Source organism: Pectinophora gossypiella, unplaced genomic scaffold (genome assembly GCF_024362695.1).
Source record: "Pectinophora gossypiella unplaced genomic scaffold, ilPecGoss1.1 Pgos_66, whole genome shotgun sequence".
Lineage (NCBI taxonomy): Eukaryota > Metazoa > Arthropoda > Insecta > Lepidoptera > Gelechiidae > Pectinophora > Pectinophora gossypiella.
Genome location: NW_026063276.1, coordinates 52,030 through 72,267, shown reverse-complemented (window position 1 = coordinate 72,267; position 20,238 = coordinate 52,030). Strand labels below are relative to the sequence as shown.

Here is a 20,238-nt window from a genome sequence, read left to right as displayed (position 1 = left end):
CCATCGATAACCCTGCAGCGCCATCTGTGATTTCCTGCGGGTAAAATATAAAAACAACGTTATATCGCCAGAAACCACAAGATGTCGCTACAAGGCTCGTTGGTCCGAAATGCTTCGTTACATTACCCTTGTCGTAGTTTCGCGGATTTACTGCAAATTGGAGGTCCAAATTGCACAACTTTTCAAGAAGCTGCCAAATTCGCAGGACTTGCGGACGACTCAGTCGAATATGAACGGGCTATGGAAGAAGCTTCCACTTTTTTAACCGGACCACGACTTCGTAGCTTTTTTGTAACGCTGGCTGTTAATGGTGCCTCAGTGGCGTCACTGTGGAACACGTATAAACGTCAATTGGCCGAAGATTTCCTTTATAGGGTGCCAGATGACGAAGAAAACGCGTTTAACATATGCCTCATCCAAATAGATAGAATGCTACGCAGACACGGAACTTCGTTAATAGAACAAGGTTTGCCGGAAGTAATTTATAGGTCAACGGAGTTAGATAGGGAACGCACTGAATATGATTTAGATAGTTTGAAATCATACGTAGAAGAGTGGTTGCCACAGTTATCTCCCGATCAACGTGCCGTATTCGATTACGTGGAAAAGCTTTGCGTTGATAGTGTTTACCGAGAATCCAACAACTGTGCGATTTTTATCGATGGTCCGGCCGGCACCGGAAAAACGCTTTTATTGAAGGTCATAACTGCATATATCCGCGGTAACCTTAAAGGTATAGCTTTAACCTGTGCATCGTCTGCAATTGCTGCTCAAAATTACACAAACGGAATGACGGCTCATTCCTTGTTTAGATTTCCTTTACATCTATTAGATGACAGCGGATACTGGAACATCTCAAATGGTACTCAAAGAGCTGAATTGATTTATAATTCTAATCTTATTGTGTATGATGAAGCGCCGATGGCTCATAAATACCTTATAAATTTATTAAATAGATCATTGCAGGATTTGATGAGGTCAGACAAAATTTTTGGTTCTAAAATAATTATTTTTGCAGGAGATTTTCGTCAAATTCCTCCAGTAGTCCCAGAAGCACGAACGAATTTTGATATATTAAACGCGTCACTAAAAACTTCACCTATTTGGAAACAATTGAAAAAATTTAGTTTGGTAACTTCACAGAGATGTAAGGATGACGCACAGTATGCAGAATTTATTTTAAAACTGGGTTCAAATTTATTACCTACTCTTAGATTAGAAACAAATAATAATGATTTGCAATTAGTCCAACTTGAATCCATTGATTATGTTACTGAATTAGAAGATTTAATTGATTTTGTATTCCCAGAAGTTACTCTTACTGAGCCAGGCGTATGCTCCTTCAGAGCGATTCTATGCACCCGTAACGATGCAGTTAGAGAAATTAATGCCGTTATTTTAGACAAACTACCAGGAGAAGTATTACATTTTTATGCCATAGACAAAATTTTAAGCGACAACGCTGATCAAGTATATTTTAGTCCCGAATTTTTACATACACTTCGACCACAAGGTGTTCCAGATTTCGATTTGCAATTAAAATTAGAATGTGTTTGTGTAATCACGCGTAATCTTAGTTTCGCGGACGGCTTAGTAAATGGCACCAAAGTAATAGTTGTTGAAACATCTCCATATATTATTAAAGTTCGGAAACAAGGTGAACTAGGAGATTATTTGATCCCTCGAATTCTTTTTAAAGCGCCTATAGAACATAACAGCCCTTACGAGATGTGTCGCCGTCAATTCCCATTGCAGGTGTGTTATGCAATGACTATTCACAAGAGCCAGGGTCAAACGATTAGTCGCGTTGGGGTCGATCTTAGATCTGATATGTTTAGTCACGGTCAACTGTATGTAGCTTTAGGTCGCGTTCGCGAAAGACGTGACATAAAAGTACTACTACCCAGGCACCGAATCGAAAATGACCAACCTTTCTCGAATAACGTTATCATATCAGAACTTTTAAGTTTAACGTAACTTTATTTAGGGTGGCACTTCTTGAAAAGACTGAACAGTTCATCTCTGTTATTAAGCTTATTGGGTTTTTTTAGATCGGTTAAATCATGTGTTGAAATTATCGTATATTGCGAATTATTTATTATTATTTATATTCATTCTATCTTGTTTTTTCTTCTTTTCGTATAATTTAACGATAGAACTGACTTTAACAAGCTTGCAACTCGATTTGATGATGGTTACATTGAATTTCAAAGCTAGGTTTACCATTTTATTAGTCACAATCACTGAATTAAAATGTGTGTTAATCAATTGGCAATGTGTGCATGCCCTTGCCAGCCGTTAACGCTGTGGAGGCTCATCTTTAGGGGACGAGAGAACGGGCGTGAAGTGAACTGGCAGGATGAACACTTGGCTGCGGGTGCGACCGGTGCATGAGAGTGAAGTGGAGCTGGCTGGAAGATGGAGGCAGGTATCACTCGATTGCTTTAGCTAAGTTCCACTCAGATCAAGTAAGCTGTCATATGGATGAATGTCGCAGGTTGGAATGATCCGGAGTAGAACTGTCGGTGTCGTTCCCATCGTCGTAGGCATTTTCGGTGGATTTTGTAGGTCGATCAACAATGGTTGCGTGAGTTTTAGCTGTCAAGCTGCTATGCCGTGCTAGCCGATTCTTGCGATCTGGGATACAAGGGACGGACGTATCCTGTGGAATGATCGTGTCAGTGAAGGTTTGAATGTCGCTTAGGACTGGAAAGGAGGGAGTACGCAAACTGTAATCAGTATTCAGGATCTCGCTGTACATGGACAATGTTTAGTTTAGGTGTATTAAAGTGGTAATTGTTCGAAGTTATTTGAAAAGAATTCTGTTTCAGTGTTTAAGCGCTAAAACTGTTTGTTTTTTGTAAGCAAACGTATGATTTATTGATGTTCATTTTTTTTATTTTATAACGCTAACGCTATACAAATAATATTGTTAGCAAATTTAAATGCGTATATAAACAATAAATTAATTATAAAATATTTCGATGAAGACACCAATGATGTTTATTGATACATGTTTCTCCTAAGTGCTACTTTCTCAACTTAAAGCAATAAGTTATGCAATAATTATACTTCTACGAGTATATTTACAAATCATCATTCAAAAGCATTTTACCCAATACCTAACTTACATTAAGTAAAATTTATCTTTGTCATATTAGTCACTTATTTTTTTATCATTCACTAAGCAGTAAGCAAAATATATTTACTAAAATAATAAAAAAAAATTACGAAATTCATGGTAAGTTGGAGTAGCTATTTTATAACACAAACGCCTTGATATTTTCATGCATTAATTCAGGAAAATAAATGTATAATGAAAAATAAGTTTTTATAACCAATTAAATTTGTGTAATGTATACATTTTAATGTATTTAACATTTGCAAATTATATTGATTTGTAAAAAAATATAATTTGCATTAAAATTGTACTAAAGAATATTTTATACTAGCGTATGTTGGTAACTTAAGTTAGAATTAAGTAAACAAACAAAAAAAAATATACGCCTTAAATCTATACTTATAATAAATCTGTAGAGAGGTCAATTCTGTACATTAAATATTTTTTCAAAATAACTATCAGGGGGTGATAAGTGGTCGATACTGATGCCAAAAATGCAATCAGTAAAATTTTTGTCTGTCTGTCTGTCTGTCTGTCTGTCTGTCTGTCTGTCTGTATGTTCCTTATAGAAACAAAAACTACTGGACGGATTTTAATGAAACTTGGTACAATTATTCTTCACACTCCTGGACAGGTTATAGTATACCTTTCATCACGCTACAATCAATAGGAGCAGAGTAGTGAAGGGAAATTCTTTTGTATGAAAAATCTAAACCACTCAAGTTAGACGTTTGAAATTTGGCATGCAGGTACCTTAGATACCGTAGAGGTGCACTAAGAAAGGAATTTCCGAAATTCCTACGGGAACGGGAATTAGCGGGAAAATCCTTTTGTATGAAAAATCTAAACCACTCAAGTTAGACGTTTGAAATTTGGCATGCAGGTACCTTAGATACCGTAGAGGTGCACTAAGAAAGGAATTTCCGAAATTCCTACGGGAACGGGAATTAGCGGGAAAATCCTTTTGTATGAAAAATCTAAACCACTCAAGTTAGACGTTTGAAATTTGGCACGCAGGTACCTTAGATACCGTAGAGGTACACTAAGAAAGGAATTCCCGAAATTCTCACGGGAACGGGAATGCGGGAAAATCCTTTTGTATGAAAAATCTAAACCACTCAAGTTAGACGTTTGAAATTTGGCATGCAGATACCTTAGGTACCGTAGAGGTGCACTAAGAAAGGAATTCCCGAAATTCCCACGAGAACGGGAATTAGCGGGAAAATCCTTTTGTATGAAAAATCTAAACCACTCAAGTTAGACGTTTGAAATTTGTCATGCAGGTACCTTAGGTACCGTAAAGGTGCATTAAGAAAGGAATTCCCGAAATTCCTGCTTACTGCTTGGTACAATTATTCTTCACACTCCTGGACAGGTTATAGTATACCTTTCATCACGCTACAATCAATAGGAGCAGAGTAGTGAAGGGAAATTCTTTTGTATGAAAAATCTAAACCACTCAAGTTAGACGTTTGAAATTTGGCATGCAGGTACCTTAGATACCGTAGAGGTGCACTAAGAAAGGAATTTCCGAAATTCCTACGGGAACGGGAATTAGCGGGAAAATCCTTTTGTATGAAAAATCTAAACCACTCAAGTTAGACGTTTGAAATTTGGCATGCAGGTACCTTAGATACCGTAGAGGTGCACTAAGAAAGGAATTTCCGAAATTCCTACGGGAACGGGAATTAGCGGGGAAAATCCTTTTGTATGAAAAATCTAAACCACTCAAGTTAGACGTTTGAAATTTGGCACGCAGGTACCTTAGATACCGTAGAGGTACACTAAGAAAGGAATTCCCGAAATTCTCACGGGAACGGGAATGCGGGAAAATCCTTTTGTATGAAAAATCTAAACCACTCAAGTTAGACGTTTGAAATTTGGCATGCAGATACCTTAGGTACCGTAGAGGTGCACTAAGAAAGGAATTCCCGAAATTCCCACGAGAACGGGAATTAGCGGGAAAATCCTTTTGTATGAAAAATCTAAACCACTCAAGTTAGACGTTTGAAATTTGTCATGCAGGTACCTTAGGTACCGTAAAGGTGCATTAAGAAAGGAATTCCCGAAATTCCCACGAGAACGGGAATTAGCGGGAAAATCCTTTTGTATGAAAAACCTAAACCATTCAAGTTAGATGTTTGAAATTTGTCATGCAGCTACCTTAGATACCGTAGAGGTGTACTAAGAAAGGAATTCCCGAAATTCTCACGGGAACGGGAATTAGCGGGAAAATCCTTTTGTATGAAAAATCTAAACCACTCAAGTTAGACGTTTGAAATTTGTCATGCAGGTACCATAGGTACCGTAGAGGTGCGCTAAGAAAGGAATTCCCAAAATTCTCACGGGAACGGGAATTAGCGGGAAAATCCTTTTGTATGAAAAATCTAAACCATTCAAGTTAGATGTTTGAAATTTGTCATGCAGGTACCTTAGATACCGTAGAGGTGTACTAAGAAAGGAATTTCAATTCCCACGGGAACGGGAATTAGCGGGAAAATCCTTTTGTATGAAAAATCTAAACCACTCAAGCTAGACGTTTGAAATTTGGCATGCAGGTACCATAGGTACCGTAGAGGTGCACTAATAAAGGAATTCCCAAAATTCTCACGGGAACGGGAATTAGCGGGAAAATCCTTTTGTATGAAAAATCTAAACCACTCAAGCTAGACGTTTGAAATTTGGCATGCAGGTACCATAGGTACCGTAGAGGTGCACTAAGAAAGGAATTCCCAAATTTCTCACGGGAACGGGAATTAGCGGGAAAATCCTTTTGTATGAAAAATCTAAACCACTCAAGTTAGACGTTTGAAATTTGGCATGCAGGTACTTTAGTAAACTTAAAGCTTAGTTGCAACAGGATATTACAAAATTCCCACGGGAACGGTAGTTAGCGGGAAAAAACATTTGTATGAAAAAATCGAAACCGCGTAAGATAGATGTTTTCAATTCAATTCAATTAAATTATTTATTGCATTCCATGTAGTACAATGGGGTGTTACATAGGCATAGGAACTAAAACATGGACCCTGTAGGGCACAGCAACGTTGAAGGGAAGAGAGGAAGTGTGTATTAAAATGAAAACTCAATGAACAATCAATTAAAAAAAATCAATTCAATCAATTGATTCAATCTAGCATGCATGCATACCTTAGTAAATATAAAGTATATTTTTGGCTGTTTTTTGAAAAATGGGAGTTATTGGGAAAAAAAATTGTACTTATGAAAAAATCTAAACTGCATAAGTATGCACTCCCACACACACAAAGATCTCTCTCTTATATAACACGCCACGCGGACGAAGTCGCGGGCAAAAGCTAGTAATAAATATAAGGAAGAAAGGAAAATATCCGGATGCCTGTTTACTCATCATCAAGGAAACTAAGAAATAACATTACTACAAATGTCTGCTCGAAGAAAGATTCAGAAACTTAAACAAATGCCAAGCTAGAAATCGATTAATGAGTACACATAAACGCTACATAAGTAAAACTCGCGTGTCTGGAACGGACAGAATAAAGAATATGTGTTATGGTACGTCGAATCAGTACAGTATATTTATTATACATTAGCATTCAATGGTGTATGAATCGTCATCGTCATTATGTCAGCAAAGACGCATCATCAATTGCACAGATTTGTGGCTACGAATATATAAATGAAATGTGTTATTTAGAACATTATTTGTTGTGTTGTGCAATAAAATAGGTCATTAATTACCTGTATCCGGCAGTGACGAACAAAAATATGGGTAAATATGATGACTGTCAGATGGGCTAAACATGAAAAAAGTCCTTAAACCAAATCCCATTGTTTCGCTATTGTGTTTGAAAATCTAAGCCGCAGGAGGATATTAAGTACGACTATGCTTTACCTTTAATGGCGTATGTAAGAATATTAAGCCTATAATCAACAATGAATGTTCTATACCATTCTAAGCAAATTCAAAAACAAATGTGATCATGTTAATTTCTGGCCTCCCACAAGCGGGTCTCACCAGTATTGACAGAAGAATGATCACTCATCGATACAAACACATACATAAAGTAATTAATACATGTATACAGGCTAAATAAAATGAAGTTGCTAGAAAATACCTACTACTTGGAAAAACAATAATTGGAGAAGAAAGCACTACCTAACAACGTGAAACTTTGATATTCAAAACTTTCAAATCAAATATGGCTAAAACAAAAAAAAACTTAAAAATTGAAAGGTAAAAGAAAACACCTTTAATTAAAAAAATAGAAAGCGAGTCATATTTTATATATTCTGGTAAAATTGTTTAGTTTTAAATGTTACCAAATACACCAAATGTTATTAGAAATGAAAGTAACTGCAAATAGTTTAATTCATATGTGTACAGTCATAACCAACGTATTACCTACGTAATAATTTAAGATAATAGTTTTTTTTTAAGTCTACATTGGTTATTTACTTATAATGACGCAAATAACAAAACAACTACGCTTGTTATTAATTTGCATACACCTACAGTAAATCCAACTTACCATGAATATACAATAATGTATAATATAATATACATAGTAAGTGCAGAATAAAAACTTAGGGATTACATGGTTCCAGTGGATCTGGTTAGAGCCATGACACATTAATTAGTATTCTTTGCATTTCTTCTTACTTTTCAATAGAACACTGTTTCGCATGAGACGGTTCCTCAAAAAACATAATATCGTGTATGAGCTAAACTAAAACTTAGGTTTTATATGGTTTTATGTTTTCCAGTGGATCTGGTTAGAGCTATGTCACGCTAAATGGTGTTTTTTGCATTTCTTCTTACAATACCTTTCAATAGAACACTGTTTCGCATGAGACGGTTCCTCAAAAAACATAATATCGTGTATGAGCTAAACAAAAACTTAGGATTTTACATGGTTTTATGTTTTCCAGTAGATCTGGTTAGAGCTATGTCACGCTAAATGGTGTTCTTTGCTTTTTTTCTTACAATACTTTTCAATAGAACACTGTTTCGCATGAGACGGTTCCTCAAAAAACATAATATCGTCTATGAGCTAAACTAAACCTTAGGTTTTATATGGTTTTATGTTTTCCAGTGGATCTGGTTAGAGCTATGTCACGCTAAATGGTGTTTTTTGCATTTCTTTTTACAATACCTTTCAATAGAACACTGTTTCGCATGAGACGGTTCCTCAAAAAACATAATATCGTGTATGAGCTAAACTAAAACTTAGGTTTTATATGGTTTTATGTTTTCCAGTGGATCTGGTTAGAGCTATGTCACGCTAAATGGTGTTTTTTGCATTTCTTCTTACAATACCTTTCAATAGAACACTGTTTCGCATGAGACGGTTCCTCAAAAAACATAATATCGTGTATGAGCTAAACAAAAACTTAGGGTTTTACATGGTTTTATGTTTTCCAGTGGATCTGGTTAGAGCTATGTCACGCTAAATGGTGTTCTTTGCATTTCTTCTTACAATACCTTTCAATAGAACACTGTTTCGCATGAGACGGTTCCTCAAAAAACATAATATCGTGTATGAGCTAAACAAAAACTTAGGATTTTACATGGTTTTATGTTTTCCAGTGGATCTGGTTAGAGCTATGTCACGCTAAATGGTGTTCTTTGCTTTTTTTCTTTTAATACCTTTCAATAGAACACTGTTTCGCATGAGACGGTTCCTCAAAAAACATAATATCGTGTATGAGCTAAACAAAAACTTAGGATTTTACATGGTTTTATGTTTTCCAGTAGATCTGGTTAGAGCTATGTCACGCTAAATGGTGTTCTTTGCTTTTTTTCTTACAAAACTTTTCAATAGAACACTGTTTCGCATGAGACGGTTCCTCAAAAAACATAATATCGTGTATGAGCTAAACTAAAACTTAGGTTTTACATGGTTTTATGTTTTCCAGTGGATCTGGTTAGAGCTATGTCACGTTAAATGGTGTTCTTTGCTTTTTTTCTTACAATACTTTTCAATAGAACACTGTTTTGCATGAGACGGTTCCTCAAAAAACATAATATCGTGTATGAGCTAAACAAAAACTTAGCGTTTTACATGGTTTTATGTTTTCCAGTGGATCTGGTTAGAGCTATGTCACGCTAAATTGTGTTCTTTGCATTTCTTCTTACAATACTTTTCAATTGAACACTGTTTCGCATGAGACGGTTCCTCAAAAAACATAATATCGTGTATGAGCTAAACTAAAACTTAGGTTTTATATGGTTTTATGTTTTCCAGTGGATCTGGTTAGAGCTATGTCACGCTAAATGGTGTTTTTTGCATTTCTTCTTACAATACTTTTCAATAGAACACTGTTTCGCATGAGACGGTTCCTCAAAAAACATAATATCGTGTATGAGCTAAACTAAAACTTAGGTTTTATATGGTTTTATGTTTTCCAGTGGATCTGGTTAGAGCTATGTCACGCTAAATGGTGTTTTTTGCATTTATTCTTACAATACCTTTCAATAGAACACTGTTTCGCATGAGACGGTTCCTCAAAAAACATAATATCGTGTATGAGCTAAACAAAAACTTAGGGTTTTACATGGTTTTATGTTTTCCAGTGGATCTGGTTAGAGCTATGTCACGCTAAATGGTGTTCTTTGCATTTCTTCTTACAATACTTTTCAATAGAACACTGTTTCGCATGAGACGGTTCCTCAAAAAACATAATATCGTGTATGAGCTAAACAAAAACTTAGGGTTTTACATGGTTTTATGTTTTCCAGTGAATCTGGTTAGAGCTATGTCACGCTAAATGGTGTTTTTTGCATTTCTTTTTACAATACCTTTCAATAGAACACTGTTTCGCATGAGACGGTTCCTCAAAAAACATAATATCGTGTATGAGCTAAACAAAAACTTAGGGTTTTACATGGTTTTATGTTTTCCAGTGGATCTGGTTAGAGCTATGTCACGCTAAATGGTGTTCTTTGCATTTCTTCTTACAATACTTTTCAATAGAACACTGTTTCGCATGAGACGGTTCCTCAAAAAACATAATATCGTGTATGAGCTAAACAAAAACTTAGGGTTTTACATGGTTTTATGTTTTCCAGTGGATCTGGTTAGAGCTATGTCACGCTAAATGGTGTTCTTTGCATTTCTTCTTACAATACTTTTCAATAGAACACTGTTTCGCATGAGACGGTTCCTCAAAAAACATAATATCGTGTATGAGCTAAACAAAAACTTAGGGTTTTACATGGTTTTATGTTTTCCAGTGGATCTGGTTAGAGCTATGTCACGCTAAATGGTGTTCTTTGCATTTCTTCTTACAATACTTTTCAATAGAACACTGTTTCGCATGAGACGGTTCCTCAAAAAACATAATATCGTGTATGAGCTAAACAAAAACTTAGGATTTTACATGGTTTTATGTTTTCCAGTGGATCTGGTTAGAGCTATGTCACGCTTAATGGTGTTCTTTGCATTTCTTCTTACAATACTTTTCAATAGAACACTGTTTCGCATGAGACGGTTCCTCAAAAAACATAATATCGTGTATGAGCTAAACTAAAACTTAGGTTTTATATGGTTTTATGTTTTCCAGTGGATCTGGTTAGAGCCATGTCACGCTAAATAGCATTCTTGTTATTTCTTCTTTCCATCCTTTATATTATATTAAATAATATTTCATACGGTATTATTTCGTTCTTTAATTTAATGTGTTTTTAGTGCTTCTGAATGTGATTTTGTTTTAAATACTTAGCTTATTAGCATTCATCAGTATCCAAGAATCCATCATACCACTGCTGATCAATAAACAAACAACGGTCTTAGCGTTTAAATACCGAAAAAGCACCTGCCTGTTCATTTATTACTTGTTTCATTAAACAGGAATTTGCATATCGATCGTTTTCAATTAACTTCGAACAGTTACAACTACACGTAAACTGAGCATGTAGTCTATCTACAGTAAGATCGTGACCGCTGACTGCAGCTCTCCTTCTCCCTCCATTTCACTCCCAATCGACATTTTCACCTTTGCTGATATGATTACTCCACAGGATACCTCCATCCCCTGCATACCTGGTCGCTAGATTCGGCTGGCACGTCATATCGGTTTGACAGCCAACTCACGTAACTATTGTTGATCGATCCACAGTCCACTGAAGTGCCTACGATGAAGGGAACAACATGGACAGTTCTACTCCGAATTACTCCAACCCATGCGATGTTCATCCATGCGACAACCCACCTGATCTGAGTGGAACTTAACTGAAGCAAGAGAGTGATGCCTAATTCCATCTGCCAACTAGCTCCACTTCTCTCCCGTGCACCAGTCGCACCCACACCGACGTGTTCATCTTGCCAGTTTTCCTCACACCCGTCCACTTGTCTCTTGAAGATTGGCGTCCACAACACCAACGGTTGGTTAGGTCATGCAAGCATTGTTACAATTGATAAAAACACATATTTTCATTTCGTGAATGTGATAACCTGTACTAATAATTTGGTCAACTTAGCGATGATAACTCAATGTAAGTATTAACAAACTCGGTACGTGTTTGTTATTGTCAATAATATCTTTAAATTATACAACTCGCTTATGTTTGACAATTACTGAGTAATTGCTTTGCTTATTGCATGCTAATTGCTGAAAATTGCTTTTTATTTTAAATTCCTTAGCTAAAAATTGCTTTTTCTTTCACATTTCTCTGCTTATTGAATGACTATTGCTAACTCATTAGATAGAACCTACTTCTCATATAAGTAGGTGGATGCGGCCTCGATTAGCGGGAGAACCACATGAAAAAAAGCGAGCTACTGGGTGTACCTCCTGGGTAGTTTGGAAATCACCTAATATATATATGTATATATTTATAAATAAAAGTTAATATATATAAATTAACATTATTTTTTTTAACAGGAAATGCACAATGCTAAAAACTGCGTAGGCGATTTTAATACAATAGTACTACCAAGCCTGATGTTGGCCGCTATTTCAATGAATGCAGCAGTGTGACAGCTAGCAATCAAAAGTAACAAGATATCGAGGTACGTTAAATGACGATCACGACCACTTTGGCAAAAACGTATCGCTATAGACTAAGGAAAAAAAAAATATATATTTTATTTACAGGAAATGCAGATGGCAATAAACTGTGTAGGAGTTCATGATTGCAATAGAATAAAATCGACCAAGCCTGAAGTCAGCAGCCCCTTCAATGAATGCAGCAGTGTGACAGCCAGCAATCAAAAGTTACAAGATATCGAGGTACGTTTCATGACGACCACGACTATTTTGGCAAAAACGTATCGCTATAGACTAAGGAAAAAAATATATATATATTTTATTTACAGGAAATGCAGATGGCAATAAACTGTGTAGGAGTTTATGATTGCAATAGAATAAAATCGACCAAGCCTGAAGTCAGCAGCCCCTTCAATGAATGCAGCAGTGTGACAGCCAACAATCAAAAGTTACAAGATATCGAGGTACGTTTCATGACGACCACGACTATTTTGGCAAAAAACGTATCGCTATAGACTAAGGAAAATAAATTATATATTTTATTTACAGGAAATGCAGAAAGCAAAAAACTGCGTAGGAGATCATTAATACAAAAGTATTATATAAACCAAACCTGATGTTGCCATCTCTTTCAATGAATGCAGCAGTGTGACAGCCAGCAATCAAAAGTAACAAGATATCGAGGTACGTTACATGACGACCACAACTATTTTGGCAAAAACGTATTGCTATCGACTAAGGAAAATAAATTACATATAATATTTAATTATATATTTTATTTACAGGAAATGCAGAAGGCAAAAAACTGCGTAGGAGATCATTAATACAATAGTATTATATAAACCAAGCCTGATGTTGGCCGCTCATTCAAAGAATGCAGCAGTGTGACAGCCAGCAATCAAAAGTAACAAGATGTCGAGGTACGTTACATGACGATCACGACCACTTTGACATAAACGTATCGCTATAGACTAAGGAAAAAAAAATGTAATATACAGGGTGTTAGTGACATCGTAACGAAAACTTTGAGGGATGATTGAAACCATGATTATGAGATGATATCAAGTGGAATTTTCCGTCGCAAAAGTATGGAACAGAAAATAACTTAAAAAAAAACAAAAATTTTCATGAATTTTCCGACTGAAAATTCCACTTGATTTCAACTCAGAATTATGGTCTGAATCATCCTCCTCAGTATTTGTTACGGTGTCACTAACACCCTTACTTACTTGTATGGCTACAGTATGTACTTGTGCGGGGTGTAAGTGACATCGTACCGAATACAGAGGGGGATGATTCACCTGATTATTCTGAGTTAATATCAAGTGGAATTTTTCATCGCAAAAGTATAGAATTGAAAATAATTTAAAATAACTAAAAAAAAATCATGAAAGTTCTTCAATGCACGCAGCAGTGTGACAGCCAGCAATCAAAAGTTACAAGATATCGAGGTACGTTACATGACGACCACGACTATTTTGACAAAGACGTATCGCTATCGACCAAGGAAAAGAAATTATATATAATATTTAATATGTATTTTATTTATAGGAAATGCAGAAGGCAAAAAACTGCGTAGGAGATTATTAATACAATAGTATTATATCAACCAAGCCTGATGTCGGTAGCTTCTTCAATGAATGCAGCAGTGTGACAGCCAGCAATCAATAGTGATAGTGACAAGAATCTAGGTACGTTACATGACGACCACGACCACTTTGGCAAAAACGTATCGCTATCGACTAAGAAAAGGATATTATATCTATACGTTATTATAAATATACGTTATTATAAATAAATTAATATTATTTTATTTTTAACAGGAAATACAGAAGGCAAAGAAGCAGATGTCATCAAAGAAGATCTTTGTTCCTGCAATGTTTCCGCAGACGATACATCCAACAGAGCGAAGTGGAAGGAAAAGACTCGGAAAAAAGAGCCCACCACCATATGGGAACAATGCAAGGGAGAGAAAGAGAATATAATTTTATATTTTTATTTTTTGATAACATAAAATAAACCAACAATATCCTACACATTTTTTTTATTTCTTTTTGTGTCTGTCTTAATAGTTATTACAAATCTGTGATGCGAAACAAACTATACGAAAACGTCAATCCACGTACAACGCCCGCGAAGCTGCTTTAGCAGCGAGCGCACTTAGCACCATCTAGTTATTATATTATATAACTAGTTATTATTATAGATAGATTGGGAAGGCACTGTCTCCCAAGACACAGGTTTGCCTAGTTTGGGAGACAGGGTTTCAATGCATAAAAATGTAAAAACTTATTTCAATAAACGTTAAACGTAAACGTTATTATTATTATTATATTATAAAGCTATTATTATAATATATAAAGCTACAAACCCATGTACTGACTGACTGACTCACTGACTGACTCACTGACAGGGTTGTTCTCCCAGAAGGAGCGTCGGGGGGTAAAAGTGATGTATGGGGGGTGTGATCGGGACCTCCCGGTGAGTATGGGAAAACTTCCAGATCTTGGAAAACTGCTCCGCATCAGAGAGACAACGATTCTTTTTTCACGAAACCTATTTAATTCCTGGTCAAAACCAATCGCCGTCGAAAAAAAATCAAAATGGCGGAAAAACAAGATGGCCGCCATACAAAATTTTGTTTTTCCAGAAAATGTCTCGTTGGTAAAAACTGTGTATGGGGTTGTAATCGGAACATCCCGTTGACTATGGAAATTTTTCTTGAACTTGAAAAACTGCTCCGCATCAGGGAGACACCCTACGGCCTGGCAAAACTATAAAACCTTGAGCAATTTTTCTTTCGCGAAACATATTTAAATCTTGGTCAAATCCAATCCCCGGTGAAAAAAAAACAAAATGGCGGAAAATCAAGATGGCCGCCATACAAAATTTTCGTTTTTCCTGAAAATGCCTCGAGGGTAAAAATGATGTATAAGAATGTGATCGAATCGTCATGTTGAGTATTTCAATACTGCTCAATCTTGAAAAACTGCTCCGCATCAGGGAGACACCCTACGGCCTGGTGAAACTATCGCACGTGGAACTTTTTAGTTTTCACGAAACCTATTTAAATCTTGGTCAAATTCAATCACCGGTGAAAAAAAACCAAAATGGCGGAAAAACAAGATGGCCGCCATACAAAATTTTCGTTTTTCCCGAAAATGCCTCGGGGGTAAAAATGATGTATGAGGAATGTGATCGAAACATCATGTTGAGTATGGAAATACTTTTCGATCTTCGAAAGCTGCTCCGCATCAGGGAGACACCCTACAGCCTGGCGAAACTATCGCACCTGGAACTTTTTTGTTTTCACGAAGCCTATAAAAGTCTTGGTCAAATTTTATCGCCAGTGAAAAAAAAACAAAATGGCCGAAAAACAAGATGGCCGCCATACAAATTTTTGTTTTTCCAGAAAATGTCTCAGAGGTAAAAATGATGTATTGGGGTGTGATCGGAACGTCATTTTGGAAAACTGCTCCGCATCAGGGGTCACCCTACGGCCTGGCAAAACTATAGCACCTAGAACTTTTTTAATTTCACGAGACCTATTTAAGTCTTGGTCAAATTCTATCGCGGTAAAAATATGGCGGGAAAACAAGATGGCCGCCATACAAAGCTTCGAACTAATACAGTACACGCGAGCAGCTTGCTGCGAGCGAACCACGCGACATCTAGTTATATTATACAAAGCTACAAACCCATGTACTGACTGACTCACTGACTCACTTACTCACTGACAGGGTTGTTCTCCCAGAAGGAGCGTCGGGGGGTAAAAATGATGTATGGGGGGTGTGATCGGGACCTACCGGTGAGTATGGGAAAACTTCCAGATCTTGGAAAACTGCTCCGCATCAGGGAGACACCCTACAGTCTGGCGAAACTATCGCACCTGGAACGATTCTTTTTTCACAAAACCTAATTAATTCTTGGTCATATTCAACCTTTGGTGAAAAAAAAAACAAAATGGCGGAAAAACAAGATGGCCGCCATACAAAATTTTATTTTTCCGGAAAATGTCTCGTGGGTCAAAACTCTGTATGGATGTGTAATCGAAACGTATTGTTGAGTATGGAAATACTTCTCGATCTTGAAAACCTGCTCCGCATCAGGGAGACACCCTACGGCCTGGCAAAACTATAAAACCTGGAGCAAGTTTTCTTTCGCGAAACATATTTAAATCTTGGTCAAATCCATTCCGCGCAGAAAAAAAAACAAAATGGCGGAAAAACAAGATGGCCGCCATACCAAATTTTCGTTTTTCCCGAAAATGCCTCGGGGGTAAAAATGATGTATGAGGAATGTGATCGAAACATCATGTTGAGTATGGAAATACTTTTCGATCTTCGAAAGCTGCTCCGCATCAGGGAGACACCCTACAGCCTGGCGAAACTATCGCACCTGGAACTTTTTTGTTTTCACGAAGCCTATTAAAGTCTTGGTTAAATTTTATCGCCAATGAAAAAAAACAAAATGGCCGAAAAACAAGATGGCCGCCATACAAAATTTTGTTTTTCCAGAAAATGTCTCGGGGCTAAAAATTATGTATGGGGGTGTGATCAGAACGTCTTGTTGAGTATGGAAATACTTCTCGATCTTCAAAAACTGCTCCGCATCAGGGAGACACCCTACGGCCTGGCAAAACTATAAGACCTGGAGCAAATTTTCTTTCACGAAATCTATTTAAATCTTGGTCAAATTCAATCACCGTTGAAAAAAAATCAAACTGGCGGAAAAACAAGATGGCCGCCATACAAATTTTTAGTTTTTCCTTAAAATGCCTCTGGGATAAAAATTATGTATGAGGGTTTTGATCGGAACGTCATGTAGAGTACGGGTATACTTCCAGGTTTTCGAAAACTGCTCCGCATCAGGGCGGCACCCTACGGCCTGGCGAAACTATCGCTTCTGGAACATTTTTTTTTCCACCAAACCTATTAAAATCTTGGTCAAATTTTATCACCGGTAATAAAAAAACAAAATGGCCGAAAACCAAGATGGCCGCCATATAAATTTTTGCTTTTCCAGAAAATGTCTCGGGTGTGAAAATGATGTATAGGGGTGTGATCGGATCGTCATCTTGGAAAACTGCTCCGCATCAGGGAGACACCCTACGGCCTGGCAAAACTATCGCACCTGGAACATTTTTGTTTTCACGAAACATATTTAAATCTTGGTCAAATTTTATCGCCGGTGAAAAAAAAACAAAATGGCCGAAAAACAAGATGGCCGCCATATAAATTTTTGTTTTCCCAGAAAATGTCTCGGGTGTAAAAATGATGTATAGGGGTGTGATAGGAACGACATCTTGGAAAACTGCTCCGCATCAGGGAGACACCCTACGGCCTGGCAAAACTATCGCACCTGGAACTTTTTTGATTTCACGAGACCTATTTAAGTCTTGGTCAAATTCTATCGCGGTAAAAAAATGGCGGGTAAACAAAACACGCGAGCAGCTTGCTGCGAGCGAATCACGCGACATCTAGTTATTATTATTATTATTATTATTATTATTATATTATATAAAGCTACAAACCCATGTATTGACTGACTGACTGACTGACATAGTTGTTCTCCCAGAAGGAGCGTCGGGGGGTCAAAATGATGTATGGGGGATGTGATCCAAATCTTCCGGTGAGTATGGGAAAACTTCCAGATCTTGGAAAACTGCTCCGCATCAGGGAGACACCCCACGGCCTGGCAAGACTATCGCCCCTGGAACGACGTTCCCATCGTCGTAGGCATTTTCGGTGGATTTTGTAGGTCGATCAACAATGGTTGCGTGAGTTTTAGCTGTCAAGCTGTTATGCCGTACTAGCCGATTCTTGCGATCCGGGATACAAGGGATGGACGTATCCTGTGGAATGATCGTGTCAGTGAAGGTTTGAATGTCGCTTAGGACTGGAAAGGAGGGAGTACGGAAACTGTAATCAGTATTCAGGATCTCGCTGTACATGGACAATGTATAGTTTAGGTGTATTAAAGTGGTAATTGTTCGAAGTTATTTGCAAAGAATTCTGTTTCAGTGTTTAAGCGCTGAAACTGTTTGTTTTTTGTAAGCAAACTTATGATTTATTGATGTTATTTTTTTTACTTTATAACGCTATACAAATAATATTGTTACCAAATTGAAGTGCGCATATAAACAATAAATGAATACTAAAATATTTCGATGAAAAGACCAATGATGTTTATTGACACATTTTTCTCCTAAGTGCTACTTTCTCAACTTACAGCAATAAGTTATGCAGTAATTATACTTCTACGAGTATATTTAAACAAATCATCATTCAAAAGCATTTTACCCAATACCTAACTTACATTAAGTAAAATTTATCTTTGTCATTTTAGTCACCTATTTTTTTATCATTCACTAAGCAGTAAACAAAATATATTTACTAAAATAATAATAAAAAAATACGAAATTCATGGTAAGTTGGAGTAGCTATTTAATAACACAAACGCATTTTGATATTTTCATGCATTAATTCAGGAAAATAAATGTACAATGGAAAATAAGTTTTTATAACCGATTAAATTTGTGTTGTGTATACATTTTAATGTATTTAACATTTGCAAATTATATTGATGAGTAAAAAATTATAATTAACATTAAAATTGTACTAAAGAATATTTTATACTAGCGTATATTAGTAACTTAAGTTAGAATTAAGTAAACAAACAAAAAAATATACGCCTTAAAATAATAAATATAAGGGAGAAAGAAAACTATCCAGATGCCTGTTTACTCATTATCAAGGAAACTTTAAGAAATAACATTACTACAAATGTCTGCTCGAAGAAAGATTCAAAAACTTAAACAAATGCCAAGCTGGAAATCGAATAAATGAGTACACATAAACGCTACATAGTAAAACTCGCGTGTCCTGTAAAATGGAACGGACAGAATAAAGAATATGTGTTATGGTACGTCGAATCAGTACAGTATATTATACATTAGCATTCAATGGTGTATGAATCGTCATCGTCATTGTGTCAGCAAAGACGCATCATCAATTGCACAGATTTGTGGCTACAAATATATAAATGAAAAGTGTTATTTAGAACATTATTTATTGTGTTGTGGAATAAAATAGGTCAATAATTACCTGTATCAGGCAGTGACGAACAATTTCATTCATAAACATGGATAAATATGACGACTGTCAGATGGGCTAAACATGAAAAAAGTCCTGAAACCAAATCCCATTGTTTCGCTATTGTGTTTAAAAATCTAAGCCGCAGGAGGATCTTAAGTACGACCATGCTTTACTTTTAATGGTGTATGTAAAAATAATTAAGCCTATAATCAACAATGAATGTTCTATACCATTCTAAGCAAATTCAAAAACAAATTTGATCATGTTAATTTCTGGCCTCCCACAAGCGGGTCTCACCAGTATTGACAGAAGAATGATCACTCATCGATACAAAAACATACATAAAGTAATTAATACATGTATACAGGCGAAATAAAGTGAAATTGCTAGAAAATACCTACTACTTGGAAAAACAATAATTGGAGAAGAAAGCACTACCTAACAACGTGAAACTTTGATATTCAAATTTTCAAATCAAATATGGCTAAAACAAAAAAAAATTAAAGGTAAAAGAAAACACCTTTAGTTAAAAAAATAGAAAGCGAGTCATATTTTATATATTCTGGTAAAATTGTTTAGTTTTAAATGTTACCAAATATACCAAATGTTATTAGAAATGAAAGTAACTGTTTATAGTTTAATTCATATGTGTACAGTCATAACCAACATACTACCTACGTTTTATTTTTTAAGTCTACATTCGTTATTTATTTACTTATAATGACGCAAATAACAAACAACTATGCTTGTTATTAATTTGCATACACCTACAGTAAATCCAACTTACCATGAATATACAATGATAATATAATATACATAGTAAGTGCAGAATAAAAACTTAGGGTTTTACATGGTTTTATGTTTTCCAGTGGATCTGGTTAGAGCTATGTCACGCTAAATGGTGTTCTTTGCATTTCTTCTTACAATACTTTTCAATAGAACACTGTTTCGCATGAGACGGTTCCTCAAAAAACATAATATCGTGTATGAGCTAAACAAAAACTTAGGATTTTACATGGTTTTATGTTTTCCAGTGGATCTGGTTAGAGC

At 36.1% G+C, this 20,238-nt stretch overlaps 1 protein-coding gene and 1 long non-coding RNA gene across 8 annotated transcripts in view; both read left to right on the top strand.

The window, feature by feature from the left end:
• Window positions 1–14,053, top strand: part of LOC126381602 (uncharacterized) — a 119,013-nt gene extending 104,960 nt beyond the window's left edge. The window contains exons 1-6 of one of the 7 annotated variants that reach the window (XR_007568889.1): window positions 12,019–12,114; window positions 12,200–12,334; window positions 12,421–12,555; window positions 12,877–13,011; window positions 13,643–13,782; window positions 13,915–14,053. Coding sequence is in view for 1 of the 7 variants with exons in the window: in XM_050031066.1 (XP_049887023.1) it covers window positions 12,421–12,555; window positions 12,877–12,915 (174 nt within the window). In the remaining 6 variants the exon portion in view is untranslated. Of the gene's footprint in view, window positions 1–12,018; window positions 12,115–12,199; window positions 12,335–12,420; window positions 12,556–12,640; window positions 12,776–12,876; window positions 13,163–13,497; window positions 13,543–13,642; window positions 13,783–13,914 lie in introns of those variants that run through there. The other 6 variants (XR_007568888.1, XR_007568886.1, XR_007568887.1 and 3 more) reach the window with 6 other exon arrangements.
• On the top strand, window positions 7,617–9,147 carry LOC126381608 (uncharacterized). Its single transcript, XR_007568896.1, has 3 exons — window positions 7,617–7,841; window positions 8,171–8,499; window positions 8,994–9,147. It is a non-coding gene; the product is annotated as an uncharacterized LOC126381608 (long non-coding RNA).
• Window positions 14,054–20,238: the final 6,185 nt, after the last annotated feature.